General features: G+C 45.1%; 1 protein-coding gene across 1 annotated transcript in view; it reads left to right on the forward strand.

Moving 5' to 3' along the window:
* The window catches only part of LOC144484499 (uncharacterized), a 62,398-nt gene that overhangs the window by 12,748 nt on the left and 23,472 nt on the right, over positions 1 to 26,178 (forward strand). Inside the window, exons 2-7 of the mRNA XM_078203019.1 lie at positions 11,151 to 11,563; positions 11,926 to 12,020; positions 14,716 to 14,771; positions 16,202 to 16,257; positions 20,785 to 20,918; positions 25,530 to 26,008. Of these exons, the coding sequence (XP_078059145.1) occupies positions 11,151 to 11,563; positions 11,926 to 12,020; positions 14,716 to 14,771; positions 16,202 to 16,257; positions 20,785 to 20,918; positions 25,530 to 26,008 (1,233 nt within the window). The remainder of the gene's footprint in view (positions 1 to 11,150; positions 11,564 to 11,925; positions 12,021 to 14,715; positions 14,772 to 16,201; positions 16,258 to 20,784; positions 20,919 to 25,529; positions 26,009 to 26,178) is intronic.

Raw genomic sequence — 26,178 nt, forward strand, 5'->3', positions numbered from 1 at the left:
AGTTCCTGAAAGAATGCTCCTTTCCTGTGTATGGACAGTGTCTGCTTAGCAACCCAATCTCTCCTTGGATTTACCTCCCCTGACAATTCCACACTGGAAATTGCTGGATACTAAAATCCTCAGGGTTAAACGCAGCAGCTTCCCCTCCATCTCCTCCCCACTCCAGCTCAAAACAAAACAGAAACCCCAAAGGGAATTGGACAAGCCACTGAAGGGAAAAGAAATGCTGGAATGTGATGTAAGGGCAGGGGAGTGGGACAAACTGATTTGTTCTTGCAGAATACCAGCATGGGCATGATGGGCTCAATGGCCTCCTTCTGCCGTGTGATCATTCCATGGCTGTATGAAAAATTACCTGCACAGGAGGCCAGGAACCAAACTCTGCAACTAACACCCACCCCGACACAAATCAGCTCAAAATTAGTTCATAAAAGCAAAATACTGCAGATGCTGGAAATCGGAAATGAAAACAGAAAACCCTGGGAAACACAGAGCAGGTGTGGTGGCATCTGCAGAGAGAGAAACAGAGTTAACATTTCACATCTGTGAGACTCTTTAGAGCTAAAGAGAGGGAGAAATGTGATGGGTTGTATAAGATGGGGGTGAAGCAGGTGGAGCAGAGTAGAATGTTAGTGATAGGTAGAAGCTCGGAGAGATTGTAACAAAGATGTGTGAAGCACAAGACAGAGGGAGCACTAATGGCAGAGTGAAGGACGATGGAAGATGCTGATCACAGCATAAAGGTAAAATAGCAGAATGTGTTAACCGGAGAACAAAGTGCTCAGTGAAAGCAAAACTTAAGAAGAAATGACCGATGGCCCAGTGGTGTAGGTGGGGAGGGGGTTGTATTGGGTCAATCTTTCCTTGGATAAAATAAAGTAGATCAAAATGGAGGAGGAAGCTCACAGTCCAAGGCTGTGAACTCAGCATTAAGTCCTGAAGGCTGTAAAGTGTCTAATTTGAAAGAGGAGCTGCTGCTCCTCCAGTTTGTGCTGGGGTTCACTGGAGCATTGCAGCAAGCCAAGGCCAGACATGTGGGCATCAGAGCAAGATGCTGAGTGGAAATATCCAACGACAGGAAGGTTGAGGTCATGTTAGCGGCTGAGTGAACGTGTTCCACAAAGCGGTCACCTGGTCTGCGTTTAGTCTCCCCAGAGGATAGGAGGCCATATTGGGAGCAGTGAATGCAGTCAACCAAATTGAAGGAGGTGCAAGTGAAATGTTGCTTCATCTAAAGGGAGTGTTTGGGGCTTTGAACAGTGAGGAGAAAGGAGGTAAAGAGGTCGGTGTTACGCTGTCTGTGATGACAAAGGAAGGTGCCATGGGAAGGGGATGAGGAATTGGTGGTAATTCAGGAGTGGAGCAGGGTGTCACAGATTCCAAACGTTAACTCTCTCTCTTCAGAGATGCTGCCAAACCTTGAGTTTTTCCAGCTTTTCATCTTCATTGCTTCATTTCTGTTTTGAGATTTGGTTCTGTGAAAAACACCTGCAACAAAACAAAAACAAAACACTGTGGTTGCTGGAAATCAGAAATAAAAACAAAAATGCAGGAAATACTCAGTGGGTCGGGCAGTATCTGTAGAAAGAGAAAGAAGATTAATGTTTCAGGGGGCAGAATGAATTACAGGGAATAAAAATGTATCAGATTTTGTTGGTCAATATAAGCTCAGAAGTGGAAGGGAAATGATCTCCAGTGGAAGAGAAACAATTCCTGAACATTGTAAGACTAAGCTGGTAAATCAACAGTGAATAGAGTTGTGAAGTAGTAGAAACCTCATCAAAACATAGCTTGTGGAAATAATAGTTAAAATACACCCATTATTAGAGGCAGAGGAAGGTAGACAATGGCAGAGAGCTGATCAGGGAGGGCAGAGGTGAAACAGAGAAATGGATGGCCGTTTAAAAATTCATAAAAAGCGTGGTTAGCAAGTTTGCAGACGATACTAAATTAGGAGGAATCGCTGATAGTGAAGAAGGTTATCAAAAATTACAGGGGGATCTTGATCAGTTGGGGAACTGGGCCGATGATTGGCAAATGGATTTCAGTACAGATAATACAGAGTACAGAGGCACAACCTCAGGCTAAAGGGACAATCCTTTAAAACAGAGATAAGGAGGAATTTCTTCAGCCAGGGAGTGGTGAATTTGTGGAACTCTTTGCCACAGAAGGCTGTGGAGGCCAGGTCACTGACTGTCTTTAAGACAGAGATATATAGGTTCTTGATTAATAAGGGGATCAGGGGTGATGGGAAAAAGGCAGGAGAATGGGGATGAGAAAAATATCTGCCATGATTGAATGGCGGAGCAGACTCAATGGGCCAAGTGGCCTAATTCTGCTCCTATGTCTTATGGTCTTAAGTGTGAGTGTTGCATTTTGGAAAGTCAAACCAGGGTAGGACTTGTACAGTGAATGGTAAGGCCCTGGGGAATGTTGAGGAACAGAGGGACCCAGGAGCACAAGTACATAGTTTGTTGAAAGTGGCGTCACAGGTAGACAGAGTGGTGAAGAAGGCATTTAGCACACTGGCCTTCATCAGTCAGGGCACTGAGTATAGGAGTTGGGACATTATGTTATAGTTGTATAAGTCGTTGGTGAGGCCACACTTGGAGTATTGTGTACAGTTTTTGTCACCCTGTTATAGGAAAGACATTGATAAACTGGAAAGAGTGCAAAGAAGATTTATGAGGAATTTGCCAGGACTAATGGGCCTGAGTTACAGGGAGTGGTTGGCCAGGCTAGGGCTTTATTCTTTGGAACGTAGGAGAATGAGGGGTGACCATATTGAGGTGTATAAAATCATGAGGGGCATAGATTGGATGAACACACACAGTCTTTTTCCCAGGGTAGGGGAATTGAAAACTCGAGGGCATAGGTTTAAGATGAGAGGGGAAAGATTAAAAGGGACCTGAGGGGCAACTTCTTCATGCAGAGGGTGGTGGGTACATGGAATGAGCTGCCAGAGAAAGTGGTTGAGGCAGGTTCAAACAGCAGGTTTAAACATTTAAAAAGCATTTGGAGAAGTACATGAATCAGAAAGGATTAGAAGGATATGAGCCGAACATGGGCAATTGGGACTAGCTGGGAGGGCACCATGGTTGGCATGGATCAGTTGGGCCCAAGGGCCTGTTTCCGTGCTGTATTGCTCTATGACTCTATGTGCTGGCTGCATCAGCATCTATTGCCCATAACTCATTGCCCTTGAACTGAGTGGCTTGCATTGCTGGGGGATGTGGTAATTTCCTTCTTTAAAGGACATTATTAAATCAGATGGATTTTAATGAGAACTGTCATCAATGGACTTCTAATTCTAGATTTTTACTGAATTCAAATTTCAACATCTGCCGTTGTGGGATTCGAACCCAGGGTTCGCAGTGCATTGCCCTGGATCCCTGTATTACTAATCCAATGACACTGTCACTGTGCCATTGCCTGTCCATCCATGGTAAAGGAGTCACAATAGCCCGAGATCCACAGAATCAGAGCATGCTCTAAATTTAATTAATGCTCACTAACACTCACCCCAAAACAATTTCATTGTTTTCAAATTTTAAATCTCCTGCTGGAGTCTGCAGCTGCAAAGATCTGAGAGAGATTGGTGTCCAGGAAAAATGTTGCAGTCTTCAAATCTTCTCTCTGTAAAATGAGGAAAGTTATAGGTGTAATTCAAGGTTAGAAATTCAGGACAGAATGTATTCTGGTCTGAGTTTGCTGTGTGTAAATCCTCCCCTTTTAACCCCCTGTAAAAGGAGTTTCCAAGATCCATCAGCATCTGTCCAGAACAGAAATTCAAAACATTCTCTCCTGTTACCTGCACAGAATTACTTCAGCTGGGACAAAATTGCAGTGGAGGCAGTTCAGAGAAGATCCAGTTGGTTGATTCCTGAAATGAGGAGTTTTATCTTTCAGGTTGAGCAGCTTGGGCCTGTACTCATTGGAGTTTAGAAGACTGAGAAGTAATCTCATTTAAACATCTGGGAATTTAAGGGCGGCACAGTGGTTAGCACTGCTGCCTCACAGTGCCAGGGTCCCAGGTTCAATTCCAGCCTGTGTGGAGTTTGCACATTTACTCTCCATGTCTGTGTGGGTTTCATCCAGGTGCTCTGGTTTCCTCCCACAGTCCAAAGATGTGCGGGTTAGGTGGATTGGCCATGCCAATCAATTTAGACCCTAGTGTCAAATGCATGGGGTTGTGGGGATGTGGCCTGGGTGGGATTGTGGTCTGTACAGACTCGATGGGCCGAATGGCCTCCTTCTGCAGTGTCAGGATTCTATGATTCATATGATATAAGGTGCTTGACAAGGTAGATGCTGAGAGGATGTTTCCTCTGGTGTGGAAATCAAGTAAAAATAAATCATAGAAATCATAGAAACCCTACAGTGCAGAAGGAGGCCATTCGGCCCATCGAGTCTGCACCGACCACAATCCCACCCAGGCCCTACCCCCACATATTTTACCCGCTAATCCCTCTAACCTACACATCCCAGGACACTAAGGGGCAATTTTTTAACCTGGCCAATCAACCTAACCCGCACAGCTTTGGACTGTGAGAGGAAACCGGAGCACCCGGAGGAAACCCACGCAGACACGAGGAGAATGTGCAAACTCCACACAGACAGTGACCCGAGCCGGGAATCGAACCCGGGACCCTGGAGCTGTGAAGCAGCAGTGCTAACCACTGTGTTACCGTAAAGGATAAAGGATCTCAAATTTAAGATGAAGAGAGATCTTTTCTCTCAGCGGGTTGTTGATCTTTGGAACTCTGTCTTCACCAGTGAGGATTGGAGGCAGATCATTGAATATATTCAAAGCTGAGGATTTGATCCACAAGAAAGTCAAGGGTATGGACGGGGTGGGGGAGCAAAGTCGACATGATCTTATTGAATGATGCAGCAGGCTCGATGGGCCGAATGACTGGCTCCTGTTCCGAATTCTTATTCTGATGGTCTTGGATAGCTGCGCATGCGCCCTGCTGCCTATTGACCCTCTGAAGATCGAGGTTCTGAACCAGTCCCTGAAACTTCGCCCATTGTGACCCGTCACCGACAGCAGCGCATGCGCCCTCCGTCCCCGCTGAAACAAGATGGCGGCCGATAACCGGGGCCTGTTCCCGGGATAAAAGCCTGGCAGCTGCAAACCCGGGATCTGCAGGGACTTATTCAGGCCGTGCGGCCTACAACGGATGTTTGGAAGCCATAGCTCCCTCCCTACCCGACTCCCGGCTCCATTTCTCCCACAGCCCAACCGACTCACCCGCAGAAAAATGTTCCAACTCCCGCACTCGGAAGACTCCGAGCAAAGCGACAGTGCGCACGCTCCAGATATAGCATTGCGCCTGCGCAATAGGCTCCTGTGGAATGAATGGGACACTTTCACACCCGCAGGGGCACCTGGGAATTAACGGCGTCATTGTCAAAGACGATAATAGAAAATTATCTTGTGCAATTAAGATAAATTAATTTTTAAAAATGCATTCCTCGGAATTTGTGCGCTGCCATTCTCTATTTCAAAATTGATTTAAACCAGTGCTCTCCTGTGGGAATACTCCGAGTTTTAAAAACTTTTCCCACTGGTTTCCCTCTCTCTCTGCTCCCCTGAAGGTGCTCACACTGGTTGGGTAAATCCCACAGAGACTGGTTTCTTTCACTTTCTTTCTCCTGATGCTGAATATTCTGTTTTATGGAATGATACATCACAGATGGAAACCATTTGGCTCAAACGATTTATGATAGTGTCAATGGAGAGGAACTGTTTCCCAGAAGCAGGAGGGTCTGTCGATGGAGAGAATCTATTTCTCAGGTGCAGGAAGGTCTGTCGATGGGGAGAATCTATTTCCCAGATATTGGAGGGTCTGTCAATAGGAAGAAACTGTTTCCCAGGTGCAGGAGGGTCTCTAAGCAGAGGACACAGGGATTTAACATAATTGACAACATTACTGGAGGGGGTGATGAGGATAAGTTTTTACACAATTTGATTTAATCTGGAATGCAAACTGACAGGTGCTAGAATCAGGTTTGATAGTAAATTTCAAAGGGAATTGGATAAATACCTGCAGAGGGTAAATTGACAGAGTTATGGTGAATGGGATTAATTGGACAATTCATTCATCTTTGTGACATTCTGAATGTTTCTCTCCTGAGGTGTTAACATTTGATCTTTTCAATCACAATGTATCTCAAACAGAAGAGCAAAACATTGGGTTTGATGAGCTGTCAGGTCTGTTTCCCATGTGACTGTGTAACTTAAGAATTGCAGATAACCATGAGAAGGAACTGATTATTTTCAGTTCCTCGAACAGATAAAGCGCAGATATCAGAAATCTCTGGAGTTCCCCATGTCCTCATTATTCTCCCCTTGAGTATAACAGCTCTCAGTCAAGCAGAGTCAGTAACACATGCCTCTGCCATGATGTCTGCATTCCTATTTTACCACTTACCTCCCAGTGACACTCGGCATAACACAGAAACCTCAAAATATCATTGCCCCCTTACACCTTGTCCTCCTATTACAATCAAATGTTTGTTGAGCCTCTTGTCTCCCTTAACGTCAGATTACTTGCAGGCAAAATGACCTCAGAGACACTGGAACCGATCTTTGTGATTATTATTGTTACACCAGATTCCAATCAGCCCCAGGAGCTGCAGTTGTAAAATACAGCAAAATTGAAATAACAGGCAGGTTATTGTCAAATAGTAAGTGGCAGAGTGACACATAACAGAATTGGAATCTATTATATCAATAGACCATGACTCACTCGCTATCAAATGAGACCCAAACTTTGGTTATGGTGCACGAGATACTGAGTGTAATATCATTACATTGGACCCCTGGACTGAGAATACCTGATGCTAAAATGCCACCCCTATTACCTTCCATGGGAGTTCACCTCTTAGCCTGACAGCAGTTTACTTCCCACCCCACGCAGACGTGAAGACCACGCTGGAAGAAATATATACTACCACAAATAGTCTTGAGACGAAACCTCCTGAGGCCTTGTTCATCTTAGCTGAAACTTCAATCAGACCAAGCTCAAGGGCGTTCTACTAAGATACCAGCAACACATCTCCTGTTCCATCAGAGGCCCAAACATCCTAGACCACTGCTATACAAATATCAAACATGCCTACCATTCTATCGCCAGCCCACACCTTGGCAAATCACGGCTGTGCTCTCCTGCTTAAAAGCAAAATCTGAAATAGAAGAATCTGTCAAAGAACGTCGTGCAATGCTGGTCTGAGGAATCGAATGATCTCCTACTGGACTGCTTAGCGCCAATAGACTGAACAGTATTTAAAAACTGCGACCAGCCTGAATGAGTACACCACTACAATAACTGACTCATTAGTAAGCGTGTAGAAGACTGTGTGCCAAAGAAGCAAATCCACGTGTTTCCCAACTGGAAACCATGGATGAACAGGGAGAGCCACTGTCTGCTGAAGTCCAGATCTGAGGCGTTCATGTCAGGTGACTCTGACCTATACAAGACAGTAAGAAGTCTCACAACAGCAGGTTAAAGTGCAACAGGTTTATTTGGTAGCACAAGCTTTTGGAGTGTCACTCCTTCAGATGAAGAAAGAGTGACACTCCGAAAGCTTGTGCTACCAAATCAACCTGTTGCACTTTAACTTGATGTTGTAAGACTCCTTACCGTGCCTACTCCAGTCCAACGCCAGCATCTCCACATCATCGATATAAGATAGCCAGATATGATCCATCAAAGATACCAAAAGACAGTACCGGACCAAGCTAGAGTCCCAGGCTATCCACATGGACTCCTGCCGACTATGGCATGGTCTGCAAGACATAAAAGGCTATGAGTTGAACACAGGCAAAATCACCAGCTCCAAGGCACCCCTCCCAACTGAAGTCAACACATTCTATGCCCGTTATGAGCAAGAGGTCTGCGAGAGCACGCCCCCCATCCCAGAAGCTTCCGATGAACATGTATCCGAGGTCACCAGTGCAGACATCAGAGCAGTCTTCTCAAAAGCCAACCCATGGAAAGCAACTGGCCCAGACAGGGTACCCGGATGAGCACTCAGGTCCTGCGCAGACCAGCTGGCAAGGGTATTCACAGATATCTTCAACCTCTCTTTCCAACAATCTAATGTCCCTACCTGCTACCTGTACAGGAGTGAGATAGAGAATCTGGTGAACTGGTGTGGCAACAATAATCTCTACCTCAATGTCAACAAAACAAAGGAGAGTGTCATTGACTTCAGGAAGCGTAAAGGAGAACATGCCCCTGTCTACATCAATGGGGACGAAATAGAAAGGGTCAAGAACTTCAAGCTTTTAGGTGTCCAGATCACCAACAACCTGTCCTGGTCCCCCCATGCTGACATTATAGTTAAGAAAGCCCACCAATGCCTCTACTTTCTCAGAAGACTAAAGAAATTTGGCATGTCAGCTACGACTCTCACCAACTTTTACAGATGCACCATAGAAAGCATTCTTTCTGGTTGTATCACGGCTTGGTATGACTCCTGCTCTGCCCAAGACCGCAAGGAACTACAAAAGGTTGTGAATGTAGCCAAAGAAAAGCCAGGCAGCGTGCCTTAATGACTATCATCCTGTGGCTCTGACAAAGCAACTTTTTGTGATTCATGCACAAGGACATCCAGGTTCCTCTGCACAGCAGCATGCTGCAATTCTTTACCATTTCAATAATAGTCCATTTTGCTGTTATTCCTACCAAAATGGATGACCTCACATTTACCAACATTGTACTCGATTTCTGTTGGCAAAATAGGTTGCATGCTTACTTTTTAATTATACAATGTTCAGAGCACTAAATTTGACACACAGAATCATAGAATCCCTACAGTGCAGAAGGAGGCCATTCGGCCCATCGAATCTGCACCAACCACAATCCCACCCAGGCCCTATCCCAATAACCTCATGCCCTGACACAAAAGGGGCAATTTACCATGGCCAATCTACCTAACCTGTACATCTCTCAACTGTGGGAAGAAACCCACGCAGACACAGGGAGAATGTGCAAACTCCACACAGTAACCTGAGGCTGGAATTGAACCCAGGTCCCTGGCGCTGTGAGGCATGATGTGGAGATGCCGGCGTTGGACTGGGGTAAACACAGTAAGAAGTTTAACAACACCAGGTTAAAGTCCAACAGGTTTATTTGGTAGCAAAAGCCACACAAGCTTTCGAGGCTCTGAGCCCCTTCTTCAGGTGAGTGGGAATTCTGTTCACAAACAGAACTTATAAGACACAGACTCAATTTACATGAATAATGGTTGGAATGCGAATACTTACAACTAATCCAGTCTTTAAGAAACAAAACAATGGGAGTGGAGAGAGCATCAAGACAGGCTAAAAAGATGTGTATTGTCTCCAGACAAGACAGCCAGTGAAACTCTGCAGGTCCACGCAACTGTGGGAGTTACAAATAGTGTGACATAAATTCTGATGCTGTGAGGCAGCAGTGCTGACCACATGCGACCAATAACCAAGGACATGGCAGACATGACCAGTCTGTGAATTGCTGATGAATGGTCTTGTCCCTGTTGTTCCAATCTGTATCCACAAAGGGACAATCCAATGGCAGAGCCATTGCCCAGCATTCACTGCGGGAGCTGCTGCGCATGCGCACTGTCAGGCTGTGATTGGAGCATGCGCGATGCAGGTGCTGCAGCTTGACGGAAGCGTGAGGAGCTCGTGTGGCTTTTGCAACGGGTGAAATACAACACCGAGTGTGGATGGGGAACAGAGCCGGTGGTTGGAGAGATTTCATTAACACCGGACTCAGCTCGCAAAGTTCGAGTAAAAATCTAACGGTCCCCCGTTTGGACCGAGAGGATTGTTCGGTAGTTCTCTCGGTGTGGGGCCTGGCTCGCCGATCGCCATCTTTATAAGGGGCAATGTTCCGGTAAGGACGCTGCCATCTTTATAGGGAGCAATACCAGCAGCAGGAGAGAACTTTATGCATTTCTATGTTATAAGCAAAATACTGAGGGTGCTAGAAATCTGAAATAAAAACCGAAAATGGTGGATTGCTAACCTGGACTGACAGTAATGTATTTACAGGATACTCGAAGGAGAGAATTCACAATTCAAAACATTGTATCTAGATTCAGTCGATTCATCAAGATCATTGACCTTTGAATGTAAAGAAGCTGTTCTGTCTGTGGGAACTGATTTCAGCTATCAATGCGTTTGGCATTTGAAAATAAGAATGATAATTTCAAAACCAGGACTTTGCTTGACAGGACATCATGGCAAAGTACTGCAGATGCTGAAATCTGACGAAGGGTCATCCTGACTCGAAAAGTTGGTTCTATTCTCTGTCCACAGATGCTGTCAGACCTGCTGAGAGTTTCCAGCATTTTCTGCTTTTGTTGTGACTGGGAATCAATGTGGGTGAGCAGGCACTGAGGTCTTGGGGCTAACTGGACTTGCTGTCATAGAGTCACACAGCACCGAGAGGTCCTTCAGCCCATAAGGGAACAAGCGAGGAAAAGATGTTCCACAGCATCAGAATTGTCAATTCAGAATTTCTGTCCTGTACTTACGGGGATTAATTTTATAAACTCCTTTTACAGGCTATGAGAAAGGGAGGAATTCCAAACAAGAACATCAAACCAAACATGACATCCAACATCTACTCACTTGATTCATCAGTGCTTGAATATTGTGGACCTTTGAATGTGGAATGAGAAATGTTTCTTTGTTCTGTCTGAGGATTTCAAACTGGAAGTTTTGAAACAATTGACTGGAAAAGCACCGAGTGAGAGTGTTCCAGTGAACTGACTGTGGAAAGAGCTTTAACCAGTTATACAGCCTGATAAAACATCACATCATTCAAAGCGAGGAGAAACCATACAGGTTTCAACTGATTGTCCAACCTGGAGAGTCACAAGGACACTGGCACCATGGAGAAACTGTGGAAATCTGGGGACTGTCGGAAGAGCTTCAATTACCCAATGCTGAAAACACATTACCATTGTCACACTGGGGAGACACCATTCACCTGCTCTGTATGTGGGAAGCGATTCACTCAGTCATCACATCTCACTGACCATCAACTTGTACACAGTGATCAGAGACCTTTTAAATGTTCTGATTGTGAGAAGAAGTTTAAAAGCAAGAAGCATTTGGTAGCACATCAGCTTGTCCACACTGGGGAGAGGCCATTCCTCTGCTCTGTGTGTGGGAAGAGATTCAATCGGTCATCCCACCTTCTGACACATCAGCAAGTTCACACTGGGGAGAGACCATTCCTCTGCTCTGTGTGTGGTAAAGGATTCATTCAGTCATCCCAACTTCTGAGACATCAGCGAGTTCACACTGGGGAGAGGCCATTCACCTGCTCTGAGTGTGGGAAAGGATTCAGTCAGTTGTCCGACCTTCTGGTGCACCAACGAGTTCACACTGGGGAGAGGCCATTCACCTGTTCTGTGTGTCGGAACAGCTTTGCTCAGTCATCTACTCTTCAGAGACACCAACGAGTTCATACTGGAGAGAGGCCATTCACCTGCTCTGAGTGTGGGAAGGGATTCATTCAGTTATCCGACCTTCTGAGACACCAGCGAGTTCACAAATGATCGTAGGATTTGGAGTTTGTCATTGCTGCTTTTAGAGACATCCCGGACTGAACATGTGGCTGTGTAACCTGAGGTGTGTAAGGAATGTGTCCCAGCCACGCTCTTCCATGATTCAGTGGTCCTGGAGGCAGAACAGAAGCTCCTTTACAACTGGGTTTAGAGTCAGGAAGAACAACGGTGAATATTGGAAATGTGATGTCAAGTCAGAGATTGGGATTTAAATTGGGATCTGTTCCAAACTGAGACTTTGAGAATAAATAGAAATGTGGAATGAACATTTAAAATGTTTGTGTGATATTCCTGATCTATCATTGTCAGACAATAACAACATCCTACATTTATATTGTCTCTTTAACACAGTAAATGTGAGAACTAAGTTTTCAGATGATGTCATTGATGGGAATATGTTGATGAGAAATAAGAGGCTAAGGCTGGAGCCTCTGGAGACACCAGAGGTAAGTGTGGAAATGGGAAGGGAAGATATTATAAGTGATTCTCTGACTCTGATTGAAGAGAGAATAGTTTTAAAGTTTACTTATTTATTAGTGTCACAAGTAGGCTTACATTAACACTGCAATGAAGTTACTGTGAAACTCCTCTGGTCGCCACATTCCTGCGCCTGTTCGGGTGCACTGAGGGAGAATTTAGCATGGTCAATGCACCTAATCAGCACAGCTTTTGGACTGTGGGAGGAAACCCGAACATTCGGAAGAAAGCACCACACAGACAAGGGGAGAATGTGCAGACTCTGCACAGACAGTGACCCAAGCTGAGAGTCGTACTCGGGTCCCTGGCACTTGTGGCAGCAGTGCTCGCCACCGTGCCACCCATATAGATCCAGGAGAGAGCAGCCCCACCCAGCTGGACGACAGTGGAGAGGGATGGAGCAGAATGATGTGGGCGACCTTGTCAAAGGCTGCAAATAGGTCAAGGATGAGAAGGGCGAGTTTATCTTTGTCACAGTCACATAGGATGACAAAACATTCAGAGTGAATGAGGGGGCGGGGCTGGAGGATCGAGCTGGAGAGGCAGGTCCTCCAACCAATCGGAGTGAATAAGGGGCGGGGCTGAGCCTGGAGCTCCCTCTGTCGGCGTGTGCGCTCGGCCGCACACTGTCAAGATTGCGGTCGTTCACCCGAGCCTGAATCGGGGAAAAAGCCCGAGCAGCTGTCAACGGTTCAAATACCGAATCCGAGCTTCCTATTGGGGACTTGCGGCCTACACGGGGCGTTTATAAAGCCTCCAAGCCCGCCCACCCATTCTGCTCCATCCCTCTCCACTGTCGTCCAGCTGGGTGGGGCTGCTCTCTCCTGGATCTATATGGGTGGCACGGTGGCGAGCACTGCTGCCACAAGCGCCAGGGACCCGAGGACGACTCTCAGCTTGGGTCACTGTCTGTGCAGAGTCTGCACATTCTCATTCACTCCGATTGGCTGGAGGTCCAGCCGCTCTCCCTGGTCCTCCAGTCCCGTCCCCTCATTCACTCCGATTGGCTGGAGGACCAGCCGTTCTCCCTGGTCCTCCAGTCCCGCCCCCTCATTCACTCCGATTGGTTGGAGGACCAGCCGCTCTTGCTCAGTCCTCCAGCCCCGCCCCCTCTTCCTATTGGTCCGAACTGCCTTCAATCAGTCCCCAAGCTTTGTGAGCGAAACAAACCCTTCAGAATCATTGTCAGCTCCCTGGTTTGCAGCTGCGGGGCTTCTCCCTCCCTCCCTCCCGGGAACAGGCCCAGGTTAACGGCCCCATCCTGGCTCAGCCACTGGAGGATGGTTCACATCAGAGGATGGGGGAGGGGGACAATAAATAAGAGGTTACACTTTGGCCTCAAATCAATGAGGACTCTGATCTCTGGGAAGGAAGGAAACCCTGGGAGGTGGGCGGGGTGGATTCACAAACACCCGCTGGAGGCCCCAACACCCCCAGTAAAAAGCTGCAGCTCCCGGGTTTGCAGCTTTTTCCCGGGAGGGAGTTGGGAAGTTTTGTGAAGACCATTCCCGGCTGGTTGTTCGTGGTTCCTGGAGCTCAGAAACCCTGAACCCCACACTGGGTGGTTGTTTTATGAAATACTTTTTAATTATTAATCATCTGTTGAAGAAAATATTAATTTGTTTTGAAAAATCATTTTATAGTATTTGTGAAAATACCCATTAAAATAGCAATTCTCCCAATGTATTTCATAGAATCCCGACTGCTGAAGGAGGTTATTCGGTCCATTGAGTCTGCACCGACAACAATCTCACCTCGGCCCTGTTCCTATAACTCCACATATGTAACCTGCTAATCCCTCTAACCTACTCATCCCAGGACACTAAGGGGCAATTTAGCATGGCCAATGCACCTAACTGGCAAATCTTTGGATGATGGGAGGAAACCGGAGCATCTGGAGAAAACCCACGCAGACATGGGGAGAACAGGCAGACTCCACACGGACAGTGACCCAAGTTGGGAATCGAACCCAGGTCCCTGGAGTTGTATGGCAGCAGTGCTAACCACTGTGCCGCCTACATTGCTGATGAGAATTTTAAGTTCCTGACTTGGGAATTAATTCTCAGGAATAGTCATTCTGAAAATGACCATTAAAATGTGTTTTAATTTACCCCATAATTGCAGATTTTAGTTTGCATTTCAAAATTGAATTGAGAATGTTTGGGAGCAAATGGTAAAATGAGGTTTGAGACACCAGCTGCAATTATTTTCTGTGACTGATGATACCTTTGTGCCTGTGCAGGAGGTAATTCCCCTGGTGTTGTGGCACAAATAAAATGGAGCCTTTCCTCGGAACAGGTCCGTGTTAACGGTCACCGTGTTGTTTCAGTGGTGAGCAGGGGAAGTGTGGCCATTGTGGTAACAACAGAGTCGGTGGAGCTTCATGTCCCCTGACCTGGAAAGAAAATAATTGACTCCTTGATTGTACTCTCAATCTGTACATGGTCTGGAGAACTGAATCCAGCCAGAGTGACAAGGCAGAGGGAGCTGATCTGAGAATGTAGACATGAAATGGTGGAGATGAGGCAAGGAGTTTGATTTAGACCAGGGACAAGAGAGAGTGTGTGGGATGGGGATTACAGCTCAAGATAAATGAGATGAAGAAGTGTTCCATGGAAACGCGAATTGTCTGTTATGAATTAGTTTTTTAAGCTCTTTTTGCAGGGAACTGGAAGAGGAGGATTCACAGACAGGAAACTCAAACTAAACTTCAGGTCAAGGTCTACAGAACCATTTGATTCACCATGACCTCAGTATGATTGCTTTTTACAGTGGAGGGAGAAATCATTGCCTGTTTTGTCAGTGGAAGAAAATTTAAAAATTCAATGTGGCAGAAAAAGACCCGTGACACACACCCCCGAGTGAGAGTGTTCCAGTGAACTGACTGAAAAGAGATTTAACCGGTTACACAGCCTGAAAAAAATCACACCATTCACAGTGGGGATAAACCATAAACGTGGTTCGTGTGGGATGAGGCTTCAACTCATCATCCAACCTGGAGAGACACAAGGTCACCAGCACCATGGAAATGTGAGGATTGTGGTAAAGGATTCAATTATCGATCCCGGTTGGAAACTCATCGATGCAGTCACATTGGAGCCGACAAAATGGAGAAACCATGGAAATTTGATGATTGTGGTAAAGAATTCAATTATCCATACTTGCTGGAAAACCATAGATACAGTCACACTGGAGAGAGGCCATTCACCTGCTCCGTGTGTGGGAAAAGATTCACTACCTCATTCCACCTACTGTTACACCAGCAAATTCACAGATAAGAGGCCATTCAGCTGCTCCACCTGTGGAAAGGGGTTCTCATGTTCATCCAACCTCAGTGCACATCAGTGAGTTCACACTGGGGAGAGATTGTTCACCTGCTCCTTGTGTGGGAAGGATTTTGCTGGGCCATCTGGTCTTTGGTCACGCCAGCGAATTCACACAGGGGAGAAGACCTTCAGCTACTCTGTGTGTGGTAAGAAATTCACTCTGTCTCTAACCTGCTGTCACAACAGCGGGTTCACACAGAGGAGAGACTGTTCAGCTGCACTTCCTGTGGAAAGAGGTTCAGGTCTTCATCCAACCTCAGTGCACACAAGCGAGTTCACACTGGGGAAAGGCCGTTCACCTGTTCCATGTGTGGGAGGGAATTCACCAATTCATCCGGCCTCCTGTCACATCAGCGAATTCACACTGAGGAGAAGCCATTTATTTGCACATATTGTGGAAAGAGTTTCAGGCAGTTATCAATCCTCACTGCACATCAACACACTCACACTGGGGAGAGACCATTGACTTGCTCCATGTGTGGGAAGGGATTCACTCAGTCTGGCAGCCTGCATTTACATGAGCTCACCCACACTGGGGAGAGGCCATTCACCTGCTCTGTGTGTGGGAAGGGATACACTCAGTCATCCCACTTGCTGACACATCTGCAATTTCACAATTGTCAGCAGGAGTTGGATTTTGCAGTTACTGCAGCTGTTAATCATATTCAGGATTGATAGTCTGACAATATTTGGTTTGTTTCTGCTGACATTAACAATCCTTACAACTGGAATTCTGGTTTAATAGTCTGAAATGTCACTGATTTTCAGGGCTGTTGTGTCCCTTTTTAAAAGCACTATCTGTGATTTTTTTTGTTTTAATTCAGGAACTCTCAACAGGAACTTGTTTATAATTTTTCCTTCAATCTGAAATTGACATTTGGTACAAACTACAATTCAGTGTCTGAAAGATTCCACTGATTAAGATTTCCAATTAGAAAATGCTGACAATTCTTACTGACTTACACATTCTTCACAGTGACACTTCCATGATCACATTAAATTGTCAAGGAACATAAAACAATGCACAGATACTTGCTGGTACTGAACTTGAATATTGCTGAAAAGAGAGACATGTTGCTGAATCTTTTCAGCATGCATTCATCAGGACAAACGGAAGAATGCCAAATTTTAAATGATTGCAATTTATACTACAGGAGAAAAGGGTGCTAATTTGTGGACGATCATTGACTTGAAGCATTGCCATGGAGAAACCAATAGGAGACTAGGTTTCTCAAGCTTCTGGGAAATTCAAAAAAGGTGCAAGGCTTTTGTTTGCAGGGAAAGGATCGCTGCGTATGTATGTATGTCACTTCTCACAAATATAACAGCCGTATTATGAACTTGACTGTTATCTTCAATTGATTGAGTGTAGCTATTAGCACACTCAGGATTGTTCAGCAAGTGCTGCCTAATCTGTAATCACAGTAAACATTGTATTTTTGGTCTTGTGAGTGTGGGTTGCTTGAAAAAAAAAATCACGACCCATTATGAACAAATCAAGGAACATGCTGTTTTATTCTAACAACCATTTACTGGGCTAGCCGGCACTGTAATGTTCACCATTTTAGATTCAAATCTGGGGGGGATAATGTTCACTGTTTTATATTTTGGTCTGGGGGGATAATGTTCTCTGTTTTATATTCGGGTCTGGGGGGGATAATGTTCTTTGTTTTATATTCGGGTCTGGGGGGGATAATGTTCACTGTTTTATATTCCGGTCTGGGGGGGATAATGTTCTCTGTTTTATATTCGGGTCTGGGGGGGATAATGTTCACTGTTTTATATTCGGGTCTGGGGGATAATGTTCACTGTTTTATATTCGGGTCTGGGGGGGATAATGTTCACTGTTTTATATTCAGGTCTGGGGGGGATAATGTTCACTGTTTTATATTCGGGTCTGGGGGATAATGTTCACTGTTTTATATTCGGGTCTGGGGGGATAATGTTCACTGTTTTATATTCAGGTCTGGGGGGGATAATGTTCACTGTTTTATATTCGGGTCTGGGGGATAATGTTCACTGTTTTATATTCGGGTCTGGGGGGGATAATGTTCACTGTTTTATATTCGGGTCTGGGGGATAATGTTCACTGTTTTATATTCGGGTCTGGGGGGATAATGTTCACTGTTTTATATTCAGGTCTGGGGGGGATAATGTTCACTGTTTTATATTCGGGTCTGGGGGGGATAATGTTCACTGTTTTATATTCGGGTCTGGGGGGGATAATGTTCACTGTTTTATATTCGGGTCTGGGGGATAATGTTCACTGTTTTATATTCGGGTCTGGGGGATAATGTTCACTGTTTTATATTCGGGTCTGGGGGGATAATGTTCACTGTTTTATATTCGGGTCTGGTGGGGATAATCACTGTTTTATATTCGGGTCTGGGGGGGATAATGTTCACTGTTTTATATTCGGGTCTGGGGGATAATGTTCACTGTTTTATATTCGGGTCTGGGGGATAATGTTCACTGTTTTATATTCGGGTCTGGGGGGGATAATGTTCACTGTTTTATATTCGGGTCTGGGGGATAATGTTCACTGTTTTATATTCGGGTCTGGGGGGGATAATGTTCACTGTTTTATATTCGGGTCTGGGGGGGATAATGTTCACTGTTTTATATTCGGGTCTGGGGGATAATGTTCACTGTTTTATATTCGGGTCTGGGAGATAATGTTCACTGTTTTATATTCAGGTCTGGGGGGGATAATGTTCACTGTTTTATATTCGGGTCTGGGGGTAATGTTCACTGTTTTATATTCGGGTCTGGGGGGGATAATGTTCACTGTTTTATATTCGGGTCTGGGGGATAATGTTCACTGTTTTATATTCGGGTCTGGGGGATAATGTTCACTGTTTTATATTCGGGTCTGGGGGGGATAATGTTCACTGTTTTATATTCGGGTCTGGGGGGGATAATGTTCACTGTTTTATATTCGGGTCTGGGGGGGATAATGTTCACTGTTTTATATTCGGGTCTGGGGGGATAATGTTCACTGTTTTATATTCAGGTCTGGGGGGATAATGTTCACTGTTTTATATTCGGGTCTGGGGGATAATGTTCACTGTTTTATATTCGGGTCTTGGGGGGATAATGTTCACTGTTTTATATTCGGGTCTGGGAGATAATGTTCACTGTTTTATATTCGGGTCTGGGGGGGATAATGTTCACTGTTTTATATTCGGGTCTGGGGGATAATGTTCACTGTTTTATATTCGGGTCTGGGGGGGATAATGTTCACTGTTTTATATTCGGGTCTGGGGGATAATGTTCACTGTTTTATATTCGGGTCTGGGGGATAATGTTCACTGTTTTATATTTGGGTCTGGGGGATAATGTTCACTGTTTTATATTCGGGTCTGGGGGATAATGTTCACTGTTTTATATTCGGGTCTGGGGGGTATAATGTTCACTGTTTTATATTCGGGTCTGGGGGATAATGTTCACTGTTTTATATTCGGGTCTGGGGGGGATAATGTTCACTGTTTTATATTCGGGTCTGGGGGATAATGTTCACTGTTTTATATTCGGGTCTGGGGGGGATAATGTTCACTGTTTTATATTCGGGTCTGGGGGATAATGTTCACTGTTTTATATTCGGGTCTGGGCGGTATAATGTTCACTGTTTCATATTCGGGTCTGGGGGGGATAATGTTCACTGTTTTATATTCGGGTCTGGGGGGAATAATGTTCACTGTTTTATATTCGGGTCTGGGGGGGATAATGTTCACTGTTTTATATTCGGGTCTGGGGGGAATAATGTTCACTGTTTTATATTCGGGTCTGGGGGGGATAATGTTCTCTGTTTGATATTCGGGTCTGGGGGGGATAATGTTCTCTGTTTTATATTCGGGTCTGGGGGGATAATGTTCACTGTTTTATATTCGGGTCTGGGGGATAATGTTCACTGTTTTATATTCGGGTCTGAGGGATAATGTTCACTGTTTTATATTCGGGTCTGGGGGATAATGTTCACTGTTTTATATTCGGGTCTGGGGGATAATGTTCACTGTTTTAGATTCGGGTCTGGGGGGGATAATGTTCACTGTTTTATATTCGGGTCTGGGGGATAATGTTCACTGTTTTATATTCGGGTCTGGAGGGGATAATGTTCACTGTTTTATATTCGGGTCTGGGGGATAATGTTCACTGTTTTATATTCGGGTCTGGGGGGGATAATGTTCACTGTTTTATATTCGGGTCTGGGCGATAATGTTCACTGTTTTATATTCGGGTCTGGGGGGGATAATGTTCACTGTTTTATATTCGGGTCCGGGGGGGATAATGTTCACTGTTTTATTTTCGGGTCTGGGGGGATAATGTTCTCTGTTTTATACTCGAGTCTGGGCGATAATATTCACTGTTTTCTCTTCAGGTCTGGGTCAATAATCTTCACTGTTTTGTATTTGGGACTGGGAGATAATGTTCACTGTCCGGGGTTTGTTAGCCAGGGTTGATTCTGCCTCACGGTGCACTCCAGGCTGTCAGAGCTGTCATTAAAAGCCCTAATTTCCAGTCAGTGACTGAGTTGTCTCAGATGGGATGGAGAATCAGTGTGGGTGTAATGTGCTTCATGGACAGTGATGGGTAAGAATGAGTATAAAATAAACCAGGACTACACCAGGTAATTGTGAGAACATTGAAACCATCACAAAAAATCACAGCATCATGTTGGAAAACAGAATATTTAATCTGAATCCTTGATCAATTTTGTTTGATTCAATATTGTGAGTGACTTGTTGGATTGCTGGTTTTCGAAAGACAGCTCAGCATCATCATTTTGACCACAGACTCGGCCCTGGTAACTGCTGTTTTTTCTCTGTACCTTCTGTTTTAATTTTAAGTGGAACCTTAATATTTGCTTGGTACACCGGTCGATTCATCTTTCCAGGGGTGAGTGTGTCTGCGAAATATACAACTAAAAACATTCTCCATTTACCTCCTGCATTGCTGCAGTAACTATGCATTGTTCTGACTCTGCCAGCAGAACTGTGGAATTAATTGGATAAATCTTAAAGAGAGCCCGGGCTGGGCAGGATAGAGTCACAGAGGTTTACAGCATGGAAACGTCAGCCAAATGGTTTCCATCTGTGATGTATCATTCCGTAAAACAGAATATTCAGTCTCAGGAGAAAGAAAGTGAAAGAAACCAGTTTCTGCGGGATTTACGCAACCAGTGTGAGCACCTTCAGGAGAGCAGAGAGAGGAGGGGGAGGGGGGGGGGATCAGTGAGAAAAGTTTAAAAACTCGGGCTGTTCCGACAAGAGACAACTGGTTTAAATCAATTTTAGAAATAGAGATTGGCAGCGCACAAATTCAGAGGAATGTATTTTTAAAAATTAATTGATCTCAATTGCGCAATTCTATTATTGTCTTTGATTGACATGGCGCCGTTGGTTCCCAGGTGCCCCTGCGGGTGTGGAAGTGTTCTATTCATTCCACCAGAGCCTATTGCACAGGCGCGGTGCGAGATCTGGAGCGTGCGCAGTGTCATTTTGCTCGGAGCCCTGCGAGTACGGGAGCCGCTTTTTTCAGCAGGTGAGTCGGTGGGGCTGCGGAAGAAATGGAGCCGGGAGTGAGCTATGGCTTCACAAACATCCGCTGTAGGCCGCACGGCCCGAATAAGACCCTGCAGGTCTCGGGTTTACAGCTCCCAGGCTTTTATCCCGGGAACAGGCCCCGGTTATTGGCCGCCATCTTGTTTCAGCGGAGACGGAGGGCACATGCGCTGCTGTCTGTGACGGGTCACAATGGGCGTGGTTTCAGGGGCTGGTTCAGAACCTCTATCTTCAGAGGGACAATAGGTAGCAGGGCGCATGCGCACCGATCCAAGAACATCGGAATAAGAATTCGGAACAGGAGCCCGTCATTCGGCCCATCGAGCCTGCTGCATCTTTCAATAAGATCATGTCTACTTTGCTCCCCCACCCCGTCCATACCCTTGACTCTCTTGTGGATCAAAACCTCAGCTTTGAATATATTCAATGACCTGCCTCCAATCCTCACTGGTGAAGACAGAGTTCCAAAGATCAACAACCCGCTGAGAGAAAAGATCTCTCTTCATCTTAAATTTGAGATCCTTTATTTTTACTTGATTTCCACACCAGAGGAAACATCCTCTCAGCATCTACCTTGTCAAGCACCTTATATCATATAAATCATAGAATCCCTACAGTGCAGAAGGAGGCCATTCGGCCCATCGAATCTGTACCGATCACAATCCCACCCAGGCCCCATCCCCACAACCCCTGCATTTACCCTGCTAATCCCCCTGACACGAGGGTCAATTTAGTATGGCCAACCCGTCTTTGGACTGTGGGAGGAAACCAGAGCACCTGGAGGAAACCCCCGCAGACATGGGGAGAATGTGCAAACTCTATACAGACAGTGACCCAAGGCCGGAATTGAACCTGGGACCCTGGTGCTGTGAGGCAGCAGTGCTAGCCACCATGCCGCCCTTAAATTCCCAGATATTTCATTAAGATTACTTCTCAGTCTTCAAAACCCCAAAGAGCACAGGCCCAAACTGCTCAACCTGAAAGATAAAACTCCTCATTTCAGGAATCAACCAACTGAATCTTCTCTGAACTGCCTCCACTGCAATTTTGTCCCAGCTAAAGTAATTGTGTGCCAGGTCAGAGGAGAGAATGTTTTGAATTTCTGTTCTGGACAGATGCTGATGGATTTTGGAAACTCCTTTAGAAGGGGAGGATTTACTCACAGCAAACTCAGACCAAAAGAGATGTTTGTCTGTCTTGAATTTCTAACCTTGAATTACACCTATAACTTTCCTCATTTACAGGGACAAGATTTGAAGATTGCGACATTTTTCCCAAACACCAATCTCTCTGAGATCTGTTGAGCTGCAGCAGATTTAAAATGTGAAAACAGTGAAATTGTTTTGGGGTGAGTGTTAGTGAGCATTAATTTAAATTCAGAGCATGCTCTGATTCCATGGATCTTGGGCTATTATGACTCCTTTACCATGGATGGGGAGGCAATGGTGCAGTGATAGTGTTATTGGATTAGTAATACAGGGATCCAGGACAATACACTGTGAACCCTGGGTTCAAATCTCACAATGGCAAATGAAGAAATTTGAATTCAGTAAAAATTGAGAATTAGAAGCCCGTTGATGACAATTGTTGTAAAAATCCATCTGATTTAATAATGTCCTTTAAAGAAGGAAATGACCACATCCCCCAGCAATGCAAGCCACTCAGTTCAAGGGCAATGAGTTATGGGCAATAGATGCTGATGCAGCCAGCACATAGAGTCATAGAGCAATACAGCACGGAAACTGGCCCTTTGGCCCAACTGATCCATGCCAACCATGGTGCCCTCCCAGCTCGTTCCAGTTGCCCATGTTTGGCTCATATCCCTCTAATCCTTTCCAATTCATGTACTTATCCAAATGCTTTTTAAATGTTTAAACCTGCTGTTTGAACCTGCCTCAACCACTTTCTCTGGCAGCTCATTCCATGTACACACCACCCTCTGCATGAAGAAGTTGCCCCTCAGGTCCCTTTTAATCTTTCCCCTCTCATCTTGAGGTCATTAATTAATTAATTAATTAATCTTAAACCCATGCCCTCTAGTTTTCAATTCTCTTACCCTGGCAAAACGGCAATGTGGGTTCATCCTATCTATGCCCCCCATGATTTAATACACCTCAATATAGTCACCCCACATTCTCCTACATTCGAAGGAATAAAGCCCTCATCTGTCCAACCTCTCGTGATCACTCAGGCCCATTAGTCCCGGCAACATCCTCATAAATCTTCTTTGCACTCTTTCCAGTTTATGAATGTCTTTCCTATAACAGGGTTACAAAAACTGTACACAGTACTCCAAGTGCAGCCTCACCAACGACTCATACAACTGTAACATAATGTCCCAACTCCTATACTCAGTGCCCTGACTGATGAAGTCCAGTGTGCTAAATGCCTTCTTCACCACTCTGTGTACCTGTGCCGCCACTTTCAATGAACTATGTACTTGTACTCCTGGGTTCCTCTGTTCCCCAACACTCCCCAGGGCCTTACCATTCATTGTACAAGTCCTACCCTGGTTTGACTTTCCAAAATGCAACACTCACACTTAAGACCATAAGACATAGGAGCAGAATTAGGCCACTTGGCCCATCGAGTCTGCTCCGCCATTCAATCATGGCTGACGCTTTTCTCATCCCCATTATCCTGCCTTTTTCCCATGACCCCTGATTCCTTATTAATCAAGAACCTATATATCTCTGTCTTAAAGACAGTCAGTGACCTGGCCTCCACAGCCTTCTGCGGAAAAGAGTTCCACAGATTCACCACTCTCTGGTTGAAGAAATTCCTCCTTATCTCTGTTTTAAAGGATTGTCCCTTTAGACTGAGGTTGTGCCTCTGTACTATGTATTATCTGTACTGAAACCCATTTGCCAATCAGCGGCCACTTCCCTAACCGATCAACTGATCAAGATCCCCCTGTAATTTTTGATAACCTTCTTCACTATCAGCGATACCTCCTAATTTAGTATTGTCTGCAAACTTGCTAACCATGCTTTTTATGAATTTTTAAACGGCCATCCATTTCTCTGTTTCACCTCTGCCCTCCCTGATCAGCTCTCTGCCATTGTCTACCTTCCTCTGCCTCTAATAATGGGTGTATTTTAACTCTTATTTCTGCAAGCTATGTCTTGATGAGGTTTTTACCACTTCACAACTCTATTCACTGCTGATTTACCAGCTTAGTCTTACAATGTTCAGGAATTGTTTCTCTTCCACTGGAGATCATTTCCCTTCCGCTTCTGAGCTTATATTGACCAATAAAATCTGATACATTTTTATTCCCTGTAATTCATTCTGCCCACCCTGAAACGTTAATCTTCTTTCTGTCTAAAAGGATGGTCTCTTTCCTAATGTTCACAATTAAAGGGCAGGAGATGGCTGACATTTAAGGGGACAGTAAATTAATACAGGACAGAGATATGTCTAGTGTTATTATATGGTACCCAGATTAGATAAATTATTTATGTTTGTGTAATAAAATACATTTATTATTATTTCTTGCATTGTAATATAATGCTGCAGCGATGTTATACATTTCCAGTCATAAAGTCATTACAGCACAGAAGGAATCCATTTGGTAACTCGAGTCCATGCTGACTCTCTGTATAACATTCCAGTCCCATTCCCACTCTATATCCCCATTCTCCTGAAAGTTTATTTCCTTCAAGTGCCCATCCACTTTCATTTTTAAATAGAATCCATAGATATGGATGGAGATTTACAACTTTTTGGGAATGAAATAGGAAAGAATATTCCACAGAAACTAGAATTGTCTGCTCTGAATTTCTATCCTATACTGACTGTGATGACTTTTGCAAACTCATTTCACAGGATATTGAACGAGGAATCACAGGCAAAAATCTCAACCGTCACGTCTAGACAGAGTCATATTCCTTGGGATCTGAATATCTTGTAATATGGAACTGTAGCTACGTTATATATTTCCAGACATCTCTTCCCTCAGAACGTTGTTCGTCTTTTGGATTTCTCTTCCACAGGGACCAGTGGAGGCTGAGGATCATTGAATATATTCCAGTTAGACAGATCTTTGACTGACAAGGGTGTCAAGGGTTATGGGGAACAGACAAGAAGATGGAGCAAAAGCTAAGGCCGAAATCTCAAACGTCATGTCTCGATCTGACAGAGTCATATTCCATGGGAGCTGAATATCATCAGCCATTGAATCTAGAAGGAGAACTGATTGTCCAGTTTGTTGATTTGAAAAGATTTCAAACATCAGTGTGACTGGAAAAGCACCAACACACGGCCACACTGGAGTGAGAGTCTTCCAGTGCACTGACTAAAGAGCTTTAACCAGTTACACAGCCTGAATAAATATCATATCATTCACAGCAGGGAGAGACTGTACCCGTGTTCTGTGTGTGGACAAGGCTTCAACTGATTGGTAACCCAAGGGAGAGGCAAGGACACCTGCACCATGGAGAAACCATGGAAATGTGGGGACTGTGGGAAGAGATACAAATACCCATCTGAACTGGAAGCTCATTGGTGCAGCCACACTGGGCAGAGACCATTCACCTGCTCTCAGTGTGAGAAGGGATTCAGTCATTTATCCAGCCTGCGGGCACACCAGCGAGTTCACACTGTGGAGAGGCCATCCAGCTGCTCTCAGTGTGGGAAGGGATTCACTTGTTCATCCCACCTGCGGAGGCACCAGCGAGTTCACACGGAGGAGAGACCATTTACATGTCCTCAGTGTGGGAAGGGATTCACTCGGTCATCCCACCTGCAGACACACCAGCGAGTTCACACGGGGGAGAGGCCATTCAGCTGCTCTCATTGTGGGAAGGGATTCACTCAGTTATCCAGCCTGCAGAAACACCAGCGAGTTCACACTGGGGAGAGACCATTCAGCTGCTCTCAGTGTGGGGAGGGATTCACTTGTTCATCCAGCCTGCGGAGGCACCAGCGAGTTCACACCGGGGAGAGACCATTCACTTGCTCTGATTGTGGCAAGGGATTCAGTCAATCATCCAACCTGATAAAGCACCAGCGAATTCACACTGGGGACAGGCCATTCACCTGCTCCGTGTGTGGGAAGGGATTCACTCAGTCACCTCACCTGCTGAAACACCATCATGTTCACGAGTGACTGCAAGGACTGAATTTTGCTGTTAATCACATCGAGGTCCCAACCATTTTCATTGGTGTCTGTTTCTGCTGATGTTAATAAACCCTGGCCCAGTTGTAAGATTTGTATTGTGGATTGTCTTGTCTGAGTC

This window comes from Mustelus asterias, unplaced genomic scaffold (genome assembly GCF_964213995.1).
Source record: "Mustelus asterias unplaced genomic scaffold, sMusAst1.hap1.1 HAP1_SCAFFOLD_113, whole genome shotgun sequence".
NCBI classification, from domain to species: Eukaryota; Metazoa; Chordata; class Chondrichthyes; order Carcharhiniformes; family Triakidae; genus Mustelus; species Mustelus asterias.